Below are 12,853 nucleotides of genomic sequence, written 5' to 3'. Positions count from 1 at the left end.
CCTTTTTGATGGTGGAAGGTGAGCAGTCAGTGTAGTACTGAAAGTTATTGATGCTCTGGTCTTACTACCCAAATGAGAAACCTGGACACAAAATTTCTTTTTTCTGTATCTGTGGGTTTTTTAACAAATGTTTTTTCTATATTTTGTCAGTTCATCTCTACTAGTAATTAGTTATGATTATATTGTAATAACTTTCAATTGTACAGTAGATTAATTTTTGAAAATTGTATTTTATTTATAGTAGGAATTGATTCAAGATATAATAAGCAAATTCCCTTGATGTAATTGAAGTAACGAATTTTAGTTAACTGTTATGTTCTTTTGTCCATATTTTCATATTTTGTAAAGATTTTTCCACTGAAACGTGTTTCTTCTCCACCCTCCTTCAACTCCCAGGAGTTTTGGATGACAGATCTCAAACTCAGGAGCCATCTTGCTCGGATCTCTTCCTGTTTCCAGATGAAAGCGGAAATGTCTCACAAGATCCAAGTCCCACTTACGCTTCATTCACTCATCACCTGATAAATGAGGCCATGGGAGATGTTCCTGCAGAAAGTGATGATTTCTGCATTCTTTTTGCACCCAAAGTTGCTGTTGCTGTAAGAAGCTTTGAGAATTACTAAGAAAAAATCTATATATAAACTGAATTAGAGAAAAGCCTATGTAAGACGTGGACTAATTAGCCTTCATAGCTTTTTGTGATTGCTTAGTGATATTTTTATCAGTGGGCAGAGTAGCAGAAAAATAATCTTTCTGTTTGAAAGGACTTCATGCACGGTTACTGTTAGGAATGAATGCAAGTATTTTCAAATATATATGATTTTTCTATATCTCAGCGGTATATACTTGTTCTCTGATCTGAACATTACATTAAACTATATTGGCAGTTTTCCTATGTTTTAGTCATGTTTTATCATTGCCGTTTTGACTTACAATAATGGCATAGTTAGAAAAAAAATGTTTTAAGCAAAATACGGTATTTATCAAAGTAGCAGCTTTACGCATCTTCTAATCTTTTATTCATTTCTCTCATAGTCTAAGCTTTCAATGCCAAACCTCAGAGAAAAGCTTGGAAAAGCTTGTGTGTCACTTTACACCACTGTCTGTCCACTGCATTAAATATTTAGGAAATTACTCAAACTCTTTGAAAACAGCTTGTGTTCATGTTTTTCATAGTATTTCTGGTTGTATTCCTCTTAATAGACAGAAGTAGTTCTGGATCCTTGATTAGAAGCTGTATTTGCCCAGTTATCTTTGAGCTTGTTTGTTTCCAAAAGTGCTAATATGGTAGCCTGGGTTCTTCCATGGTTTTTTGTTTGTTTTTCGACTCTTGTTTTGTTTACAGTTTGGATGAGAAAATTTTTTTTAACTACTTCTCGGCTTCTAGTTTATTTTTATGTGCTTTTGTCTTTAAGTTACTTTATAAGAATGGTTCCTAAACAAAGCCTGTGTTGTATAAGCTTTAGAAGACAGTACAGAATAGTTTCTTTTTTTTTTAATAGGAAAGAATGAGATATCTCAATAAAGAAAGCAGATTTCACCTTCTCAATGCTATATTTTTTTTTTTTTTTTTAAATCAGGAAAAAGAGGAAGAGCCAGTAATAAAAATAATGGTTGATGATGCAATTATCATAAAGGAAAATCATTTCAGCCAACCTATAAAAAAAACAGATACAAGCAAAGCTCCCCTTCATTTTCCTGTTCCTCTGGTACGCTATGTTGTAAAGGAAATCTCTCTTATTTGGCATCTTTATGGCGGAAGAGATTTTGGGACTGCACCACCATCATCTCCAGCTAAAAGTTTCGTGTAAGTGTTTGATGTAATTCTGTAGATTAGAACATTTAAAACTACTTAATTTTCTTTTGATTTGAGGTTAATCTCGCTATTAAATCTCAAGTCTCCCTCACTTGCTTCTTCACTCCCTCCTCACAAGGAATCAATCATAGAATGGTTTAGGTTGCAAAGAACCTTAAAGATCATCTAGAATCTTCTTATTCAGTTAAGCTCCACACACCAGAGTGTATTTTTCCTGTGTCTTAACCTGGACAAGCTGGGTTTGGTTTTGGTGGTTTTTTGGAGATGGAGGGATGGGTTTGCTTTTAAGGGTTGTATTAGAAGTTAAATTTTCCTGAAGAGATTGGGGCTTAAGGAGCATAAGAGACTATCACTATGGTAGCTGGAGTCTGGTTTTCTGGATGTCATGTAAGTTAAAGAGTAATTAATATCACAGCCAAAATTAAGGAAATGTTTTATGAACGTTAATTTGGTGGGAAGCATACACCTAGCATTCTGCTTAAGTATGCAGTGCTTGAACAATAAAAAGAAATTATTTGGTTAACAGTAACACAACTTCCAGGTTTTTTTTTTTTATTTATTTTCTAGTATTTTTCTCTTGTAACCATTAAAATACTTATAAGTTATATCCAGTGAAACATACACACTTTTAGTGTTAGACTAATAGTGAGATAGCTTTAAGTTTAATCTGCAAAAGTGTATTTTTCTTTTTTATTTCCCCAGAAGCCCCCATAGTTCTCCTTCTCATACACCAACGAGGCATGGACGGAGTACAGCATGTGGGGGAAGAGGAAGAAACCCAGACTTCCTAATGGAAATACAGTTAAGCAAGGTGAATGACAGAAACAGCTTCAGCCATGACTGTCTGTGTGAATATCTTTACATGTTATATCTGTTTGAGAACAGCTTTCCATTAAAATTCAGTAGGATTTCTTCCATTAGTATCTACATCTAGGCAATCACTTTGAAGGTGATGAATTTAGAATTTGTTTAACAAAAGATGTATTTGTTCTTCTAGCACAGTATTGTTTACTTGCTGAACAAACATTTTTCTAAAGATGAAGGATATTTATTATAGTAGTATTAAAGTTTTTGTTTATTATAACCACGTTTTACAACTGCTGTTCTGTTTTTCTGTCTTTAGTTCTACTCTGAATTGATACACCTATTATTAAATTAAGTATTCTAGCAAAATAACGGGGATGTAGATCTGTTGAGACACTCTGTATCAGTTGATGATAACTGGATATTAAATAACATCCCCTTATATTACAATATCATTCCTCTATTTCCCCTAATATATTTAGCACCCTTCAGGCATAAGTATGTTACTGTTTTTAAGCCTGTGCTTAGCTCTAACATAGAAACTAGATGCTTGATTCTGGTGCTGTGAAGAATATTGGCAAGGCGTTAACCAAATTTCATGTTAAATGGATCGATAACAGAACCTTTTTAAAATAAGGTTTTCTCAAACATTCTGTAAACATGAAAGTTACTACATAAAAATAACTGCCTTTTATAGTCCACATGCATTTCTAGAGCTTAAAATTAATCCCATTAGCACTTCAAATTTGCCAGAAATGTTTGATACTTGTTCTAGCCTTTTCTAGAAAACCCATGACACTGCAATAAAAAAGAGAAAAAAGGAAGAGTTTAATATTCCACATGGAAAACTTCATATGTAGAAGTATAGCAATCTCTCTTAATTTGCAGGTATTTAATGAGTTGGTGTTAGTACTGAGACATAGTGTCTCCCTGCCCTCCCCCCAACTTGTACCCTTAACTTGGTACAAGGCTTAATAATAATGTTTAAACAAGAAATTAAGAGTGTCAAAAACGTGAAGTTTCTGAGCAGTGTTTATGATAAACATCTATTTTTCTTTTCAACACTTACATGTGATAATGAACACTTTATCTTGAGTACAGGGCACTTAAATACAGTGTTTCTTAACATCTCAGTATCTGGCCAGTAGAGGCCACTGTTCTGCTTGCTATGTGTGCTCTGCTTCATGACATTGCAGGCAAAGATGCTGTGGGGGTTATTGAGACAGGGAATGATTTGTGTAGGTAACCACAGGTCTTTGATTGAAAATGAGAACCGCATCAAAAGATGAGGCAAAGGAGAGAATTCAGAATTCTTTAGAATTTAAGAAAGGTAATGGATTAGAATTTATGCAGACTAAAATGAGTAAAGAAAAAGGAAACTGAGACTGGAAGAAGCTACTTGAGAAGTCCCTCGATAGGGAAGAAACCTTACTTTCCTAAGCATAGAAGGTGCAGGATTCAAGAACTGCAAGGTTGCCTGGTACAGGCTTCAACATGATATAAGAAAGATGTCAGGATTGAGAGGAAAAAGTAGAGCTGATAATAAAACGAAAAGCAAAACTTGTTCTTTTTCTTACACTGACTCTTTGTTTTGGCTCGAATTTGCATCCTAAAACATGAACATGTACACAACTAGGAATTGGAAGATTTCTACTGCTAGACGTACAAAAATCAGAATACTTTTTAGATATCCTAATATTATTCCTGTAAATTTAAAATAGTAGACAGCTTTTCAAGTTCTTACGTGTCATGGTTGTTTTTTTGTTTGGTTTGGTTTGGTTTTTTTAAGTAATATTCTATTGTTAAAGGTTGTTTTTCACTGAAGCTGATGATGCTGGTTTTCTTTTCTTTTTAAAAGGTGAAATTCCAGCATGAGGTATACCCTCCAGGTGGTGCAGAAGGTGAATCCAGTCTGTTGGAGCAGCCAGTGTCACGGCAGGTTTTTATTGTTCAAGACCTGGAGATTAGAGATCGCTTAGCTACATCACAGATGAATAAATTTCTCTATCTCTACTGCAGTAAGGAGATGCCCAGAAAAGCGCATTCAAACATGGTACAGTTATGGAATCTATCTATCATTGTGGAGATTGTATACATTTCTTAATCTTGCAGAAGAAGGACAATGAAGTCATGGAACATTGAAGTAATATAACTTGTTGATAGTTATTTGCTTGATTCCTTGTGGATATTAAAACTAATTAAAAAGTCAGTTTGAATATTAGTGTGTCAGGTATTAATGTTTTTGAGATTCTGTCAGTTTAAAAACAGTAGATGTGCAGGACTACTTCAGTAGCTTTCAGATTTTGGTTTTCAACAAACATGCTTGTATGAGTATGATTAGACTTTTCACTACACGTGCAGAGTTGTAGTTTTATGATATGCTGTAGTCTTACTGCTTCTATAAAGGACTTACTAATTTGGTTTTTTTGGTTTTCTTATTTTAATTTTCTTTTTTATAACATCCATAATAAGTTATTTATTCAACACTAACTTTATAATTGGTAAGTGGAATCTGTTTAGTACAGAGATTTTGCAGTAACTGTTTATCCTAGCTAGTGTTCTGAGATTTAATAATTGTGAATGTTACTACTTTTATTTATCTTGTTGCTTTTTCTCAGTTAACAGTTAAAGCATTACATGTCCGTCCAGAGTCTGGTAGATCCCCACAGGAATGCTGTTTACGTGTTTCACTAATGCCACTTCGCCTCAATATTGACCAGGTTGGTTGTGCCAATGCAAAAAATAAAATAAATTTTTACTTATTTAATGATACTGTTTTTTTTATTTTTTGTTTGTTTGTTTTATCGGATACTTGTAACCATCAGACATGTTTTATGGGGTGGGTTTCTTGGTTTGATACCTTTTTTATTTGTGATCAATCACACATATCTTTGGATCTCTGCCGCTGTGTTTATATCCATGTTAAAACTTGTCTTCTGCTCCAGCTATTACAGAGACTAGCCTTTTTTTTAATTTAAAAATAAGAATATCTATAGACCTGGCTGTTTACTCAATAATGCCAGTTTACCTCCTGAGAGTTCTGATGATCTCTAACGTTTTGAAATCGTGGCTTTTAAAAAGCATATACTCATTCTTGAATGATTTTGCTTTGTTTGTTCATGAAGTAGCTTTGGTGGTTTTAATTGAAAAAAGTTAATCATTAATACAGAAGCTGTTCACAACATTTTAGTCAAGGGCACTTGACACTTGAGGACTGCTTCTGTACTCCGAAGGCTTTCGTCTTGCTATCAACTGCAGTGGCCTGAAGAACAGAAATGGGAGAAATTGTTTTACTTTCTTTAGCAAGCCTTTGTGCAAAGTATTTTTCATATACTCAAGAAACAGTTGGGGGTTTTTTTCTACACCAGTAAGGAAGCTACATATGTTTGTACATTCAAATTTAAAGTGCAGTTATTACTCTTTGTTGAGGCATTTCTTGCTTAATTTATCATCTGCAGAGAGATGTGGGTTTTTTCAAGAGCACAATTAGGAGTTACATATCTACCTTCTGTTTCCCTCAACACACATTAGAGACCAGGTTTTCATTTTACTGTTAGAAAAATTGAACTCTATATATAGTTTGTAATAATGTCATTTAGAAAAATAGCATGGAAATACTGCCATCTAGTGAGGAAGTATGTTTGCTCTTGATTACTTTTCTAAGTCTCTTATCTTTTGTACCATAAACAAAATTCACCTTTACAACTTCTGCAAAATTAACCACAGCTTTCTTGGAAGCACAGGGCTGCATGCAGTCATGTTAGAAACTCTTATTACTACTACTTAAACTGTCTGCTTATCAGCTGGAAACAAAAAAAGGAAAAGAAAGTCCAGGTGTCATTAATTATACCATGAACAAGGCACCAGTGTGATGCATCTGACTGGCAAGACATTAACAGCAGAGATATTAATGACTTTTAATGAAGCAGTGGCGAGATCTGATCTGGAATAATTTGTCTGACATTTGCAGTATTAGAGATGAACATAAACTATACTTGAATACCCTTGTATTGGAAATCGGAGAAAAGTTGATAGCCATTAAAACACTTGGGTTCTGGAACAGTCTCCAAAATGAGAGTAGATGATGAAAACAACCCTGGAGTTTTAAGACAGAGCTAGATAGACTATGAAACCATATTACATGTAGCAGGGGGCAATGACCAAGAGGGTCTTTCTGGTTTCTGTCCTAGATTTCTGTGTGGCTTCTGCACTTGTTAAAGGATCAGAAAGAAGAAATGTGTTTTGATTCATATCCATATAGAAATAAAATGCTGGAATAATAGATAATATTTTTTTAAAGAATTGGCTATTTTTCTTTTTTTTTTTTTTAACCTGATTGTATTTTATTTTTGACATTAGGATGCCTTGTTTTTCCTGAAGGATTTTTTCACTAGCCTCTCTACAGAAGTAGAACTCTTAGTTACTCCAGATCCTGAAGGTATACTTTTCAAAAATCTAATATGAAAGTGCTTCTTTTTTCTCCTTTAATGTGTGTACATGTCTATAAATTCACATGTGAATATCGTGTGTGTAAACAAACTGATGTTAGTGACCAAACCCCAACATTAGTAACTAATTTGTTAGAACGCAGAAACTTTGGGTATTTTAGTTTTGCATTTTATAAATACCAACAAAGGTCTTCAGTACCTGGGATCTGCATTGTATAAAAAGTTTCACCAAAATTGGAGCATATTTAATAAGAACTTCTGAAAAAGTTGAGGACTGTATATATGATATTAGAAGTTATTATTAGATAAAACAAATACATTATTTAATACCCCTTGCATAAAAGAGTATGTCTGTCTAATAGCTTGAAGTTGTGTAACCCCTAGAGAAAGGAACAGAGTTCAAGATTATAAATAAGCAGAAAAATGTATGTATACAGTTAAAGCAGTACTTCTAATCAACTACACCATCTGATGCGAAAACCAGTATATATTGAAAAGCATATATCCTCTAATAACTATATTTGTGAGTTTGTTAGCAGCTGTACTTTACCTATTTCTGTTGAGACATCATACTGAAATGCATAGGTAATGGAAGTACTCTGCAATACTGTCTTTAAAACTAGATGGATTATTTATGCTGATGCATAAACCTCAACTTAAGCTTCTTGTAATAATTTCTATTGATAACTAAGATACTATCTTACTAAGAGAATCTAAATATTGTCCTGCTAGTAATTCCTATGAATAAGCACTAGAGCTTACTAAGGACACAGTATAAACACAATCTTTTTTGTAATCACTGTGAAAAATATGAGTCAGTTTACTGTGTATAACTTCTTATCTTAGTTAAAAAGTCTCCTGGTGCTGAAGTTACGTGTAGTTTGCCCAGGCATGTCAGCAGCCTTAAGGACCCAAGTCCAGTCATTTCCTTCTCATCATATAAGCAAGCAAATGAAAATGGTAGCATTGATTCTATGGATGTGGTTAATGGAGATGATCATCATTTCTCACAAGAAGTGACATCATACAGTGATCAGCCAGTATTTTTCAGGTAAACTTTCATTACAAGATTTCTGGTGACACACAGCTGTTCTGCTGAATGTTTTCAGATAGTGTAATGATAAAGTATTCAGGCCTTATGACAAGGTGCATTTTTTTGTTTGTTTGTTGACTGATTGTGGAAAACAAATATATTTGTTTCTATCACTGGAAGGTAACTAATGATTTTTTAACTCTGGTGCACTACTGTGCACAAGAAAATAAAATTAATTAAAGCTCTGCCATGTACAGAACCAGTAATGAGATGTTTTACAAATAAATGAAAAGAGCAGTCTTTGTACTCTTAAATCTAACTTACATTGTTAGACATAATATAACCAGAGATGAGAGTATGTAAAGGAAAAGGATGTCATGGGAGAGGTACGAGATTAACATATCACAAGAGAAACTCTAATGTAGTCCTGACTGGGAAGTGATTATAAAAATTTCAGCTTGTTACGCAGAAATTTTGTCCTTGTCTATTCAGATCATAAGTGCCTCTAACAACAGATGTGTACTTTAGTAGGCAGTGCAGAGCCAAATTATGAGAGAATGTCTATGGTTCTATTTCATCACATACATCACTAACAGAAATTTTTTAATAAGTTCCAGCTGCAGGGCTAAATTTTGCCCACAGAACCATCATTAGCCATACTCTTTTTTGTAACTGAAATTCATGCTGTGAAAATTGAGGGAAGATGTTCACCTGCAGGATTAGTAGAACTTTTGCAGGACTGTTAAATTTATTATAAATGCTAACCTTGACTAGAATATTAATAAACCAAGAAAAGGTGAATTTGCCTTTGTATTTTGTACACTTACTCTGAAGTACTAACATGGTACCTAGAGGATTTATAGTTTACAGAAAAGGGTATGGCATCCTATTCCAGGAGGATGGGAAACCATGGGTTTCTTTTTGGAAGGATATTTTTATTTCCTTTTCATGTTTCTCACTGTAAAATTTCCTTTATATATCCCAGAGAATTTCGTTTTACATCAGAAGTTCCAATACGGCTTGACTACCATGGCAAACATGTATCAATGGATCAGGTTTGTGTATAATGCTGATGCTGTAGAACAAAATACTGATGTTGTTTGTTTCTGTTTTTTCCCCCCATGAGCTGGGGTATATTTCTGTGCTCCCTACCCACTATTGATGTGATCTTGAGAAATGTAGAACTTTTTTTTCTTTTTTTTGGTCTGAGTTTCAATAAAGCTTAACCTTGTTCCACTCTTAATTTGAAAACTAGGGGGTGGATCCTCTAGGTACGATTAACTCAGAATTAGACTTGAAAGTCACATTTATCAACTCAGTGACTGGATGGAAATCTTTCCACACAGCTGTGGTGTCCCTCAAAGGATGTTACAACTATCTGATATCAGAATTGTGCATTTTATTTTCTTCCTCATTAATGCCAGAATAAAGTATTATCTTCCCCCCCTCCGCCCTTGTTTCCTTCCCTTGCAGTCTAGTAATGTATGGGCTTCGGTGGCAATGGTAGAATCTAATACAGATTAAAAAAATGCTCATAGTTCTTTTTAAAATATGTATTGGTTATCATACTGAGTTTACAGAGCAGACCTCAAAAAATCCTGTTTTCCCAACCAGATTTGTACTCTATCATGGCAAATCATTAAGAAAATATGGACAAGTAAAAGCAGTAACTTCTTGAATTTGCACTGCTGCCAAAGAAATCAAAGCATGAAATAGCAGCTTTAGAATGCCTGGAACACACTAATACCAGAGCTATGTTTACATAATTTGTTACATCTTAATATTTCTGAAGAAGCCCTCTTGTATCTGGAATTTTTTCTTAGAGTAGCCGATTAAGCCAGATTCCATCTTTTGCAAGTTTTCATGTAACATAGCGCTGTAATGAGTATCATTGGGAGACTGGGGGAGAATCAGTTTAGGCAGAAATACCTGCAATAAGAGTTGAGATGATGAAATTATTTCTCACCTACAGATTGTACAGGATGAATAAGCTCATGTGATAACAAAATATTTCACTTACAGGGAACACTAGCTGGGATTCTTATTGGGCTTGCTCAGTTAAACTGCTCAGAATTAAAGCTGAAGAGACTTTGTTACAGACACGGGTAAGTTTATCGAATTGTAGATTAACATTGGTATTGCAAATTGAACAAGTTTATGGTGAATAACTGAATGTAGCAAGCAAAAAGCAAATTCTCTGATAAGATGCACTTCTAAAATCCAGGACAGTTTTTGACCTCACAAATATTTCTTGATTCTACTTTTTGTCAAATATATAGCGTTCAAGAAGAACGTCTGTTTTTCAGGACAGTATTTAGTATATGTGCTAGTCTTGGTGCTAAACTCTTTTAATTTTAGTTGTATGTTTACTTCCTATTGAACTGGATGTGATTATGCGGTCTTGAACTTCTGTTTTATGAAGCACATACACATGAAACACTTGGGTTAGCCAACAGCAACAAAAGATGACACTTGAAAACAGCTTTCCTTTTGTTTAAATGGCATCTTTGTTTACTTCAATGAATAATGCATTTGTCTTATTAGGAATTGTATGTTTTTAAAAAAATAATAATTTTATTTACTTCAGTTTATTAGGTGTGGATAAATTGTTCTCCTATGCCATCAGTGAATGGCTTAATGATATAAAGAAAAACCAGCTACCAGGAATTTTGGGAGGAGTAGGGCCTATGCATTCGCTAGTGCAGTTAGGTAAGTTAATTCTTATTTCTATTCAGGCACACATGGCGGTTGTTTTAAACGAACAAATAAACCAAATCAACCCCCCCCCCCAACCAATGCTGATACTTGTTTTCACTTCCTCTTAAGGCATTCTGCTTATCTAAGAGAACTTTCTAACTATGTTGTTCTGTCTTAATTTTCAGTCCAAGGTCTGAAAGACTTGGTGTGGTTACCAATAGAGCAGTACCGAAAGGATGGCCGTATTGTAAGAGGCTTTCAAAGAGGAGCAGCTTCTTTTGGTACTTCTACTGCAATGGCAGCACTGGAGCTAACAAACAGAATGGTTCGGACTATACAGGTATAGTGTATTACTTCTGGAGTTAGACATAAAATGAGAAGTGTCGCTACTAAGCGCTCTATATTAAGCTAATATCTTAACGCTATATGTTTAAGGTTGGGAGCATGTCTTTAAAAAAAAAAGGAAAAAGCAACTGTATAAATAGGAAAGCAGAAACTGGGCAAAGCTTGCGGCAGTCTGAGGTGGCATCAAATGCAATAGTTAGAAAATTGTGTTAAAATATTGCTGAACACCTAAGCTGTTACATGTTTCTTAATGTCTTTAATGTATTACAATGTACAGTTTAATACTAAAATACTCAGCTGCACTAAAAAAATCAGTTCTTCGCATATGTGTATTTTCCAGTAATAGATTCTTAAACTTTTTTTAAAATTTCAGCTTATCTGTGTGTTTATTTAAAAACAAACAAACAAACAAAAAACAACCCAACCACAAAACCAACCAAACAAAAAAAATGCCTAAAAACCAAAACTAATTGTGTTGATGTACACGAAGTCTTATAAAGCTTTCTGGATTTAACCCTAAAGTAATCTTGGATTAAAGTGTTAATAAATTTATGTTCCTTAATGTAAAATACATAATGAAAATACACTTTTACAACCTAACTTTGCAAAAATTGTAGATGTGCCTAAGCTTTGAACGTATACAGTAAAAGCAAAAAAACCAAAAACAACCAAAAAAACCAAACCCCAAACAAACAGTGGTGTTATTCACGAGTGGAATTAATGTGTATGTTTGTGTGTTTGTAAGAAAAACATACCGTTGATCAAATGTTTCAGTTTTTATCTTGAGCATTTTGTGCAGACTAGAAGGATGCCTTTGAAGGAATGGAAATTAGGGGGAAAAAAACTCTACCAAAACCTACAACATTCGTTATTTCATTATGGAACTTAATGTGTAGTTACAGCTGCACCCATTCCAGAAGTCCTCGTACAAAACCTTAATCTGATGTAAATGAATATTATTTGTGTAATTAAAATTCTTTTATTTCGATTATGTCACCCTGTTAGTAGTTTAAATTTGTGATTGGATGCTGTAAGACTTCTTATATATTTTCCATTCGCTCCTGATTTTCAGGCAGCTGCAGAAACTGCATACGACATGGTATCACCAGGGCCTACTTTTATTGAAGCAAAAAAGATCAAACGATTCCCTCGCCATCGTTTAGCTCATCAGCCAGTAGACCTACGGGAAGGTGTAGCCAAAGCATACAGTGTAGTAAAAGAGGTGAGTGCAAAAGTAATTGTCCTTAACCAAATTTAAGAATTATTTCCTAAGACAGCAAATAAAATCATAGAATCATAGAATCATTAGGGTTGGAAAAGACCTCTAAGATCATCGAGTCCAACCATCGACCCAACACCACCATGCCCACTAAACCATGTCCCTAAGTGCCTCATCTACACGTCTTTTAAATACTTCCAGGGATGGGGACTCAACCACTTCCCTGGGCAGCGTGTTCCAATGTTTCACTACTCTTTCAGGAAAGAAATTTTTCCTCATGTCCAGTCTAAACGTTCCCTGGCACAACTTGAGGCCATTTCCTCTCGTCCTATCGCTAGTTACTTGGGAGAAGAGACCAACACCCACCTCGCTACAACCTCCTTTCAGGTAGTTGTAGAGAGCGATGAGGTCTCCCCTCAGCCTCCGCTTCTCCAGGCTAAACAACCCCAGTTCCCTCAGCCGCTCCTCAGAAGACTTGTTCTCCAGACCCC

At 34.6% G+C, this 12,853-nt stretch overlaps 1 protein-coding gene across 2 annotated transcripts in view; it reads left to right on the top strand.

The window, feature by feature from the left end:
* Nucleotides 1-12,853, top strand: part of ATG2B (autophagy related 2B) — a 50,938-nt gene that overhangs the window by 32,037 nt on the left and 6,048 nt on the right. The window contains exons 30-41 of one of the 2 annotated variants that reach the window (XM_009280816.1): nucleotides 397-599; nucleotides 1,581-1,807; nucleotides 2,522-2,627; nucleotides 4,479-4,673; nucleotides 5,239-5,340; nucleotides 6,980-7,058; nucleotides 7,915-8,119; nucleotides 9,087-9,156; nucleotides 10,124-10,206; nucleotides 10,689-10,810; nucleotides 10,984-11,138; nucleotides 12,216-12,365. In XM_009280816.1, the coding sequence (XP_009279091.1) occupies nucleotides 397-599; nucleotides 1,581-1,807; nucleotides 2,522-2,627; nucleotides 4,479-4,673; nucleotides 5,239-5,340; nucleotides 6,980-7,058; nucleotides 7,915-8,119; nucleotides 9,087-9,156; nucleotides 10,124-10,206; nucleotides 10,689-10,810; nucleotides 10,984-11,138; nucleotides 12,216-12,365 (1,697 nt within the window). Of the gene's footprint in view, nucleotides 1-396; nucleotides 600-1,580; nucleotides 1,808-2,518; nucleotides 2,628-4,478; nucleotides 4,674-5,238; nucleotides 5,341-6,979; nucleotides 7,059-7,914; nucleotides 8,120-9,086; nucleotides 9,157-10,123; nucleotides 10,207-10,688; nucleotides 10,811-10,983; nucleotides 11,139-12,215; nucleotides 12,366-12,853 lie in introns of both variants that reach the window. The other variant, XM_009280815.1, reaches the window with a different exon arrangement.

Source organism: Aptenodytes forsteri, unplaced genomic scaffold, assembly GCF_000699145.1.
Source record: "Aptenodytes forsteri isolate BGI_AS27 unplaced genomic scaffold, ASM69914v1 Scaffold193, whole genome shotgun sequence".
In the NCBI taxonomy this organism is placed as follows: Eukaryota; Metazoa; Chordata; class Aves; order Sphenisciformes; family Spheniscidae; genus Aptenodytes; species Aptenodytes forsteri.
Note: the sequence above shows the minus strand (reverse complement) of the source record. Positions and strands in the feature narration are given on the sequence as shown.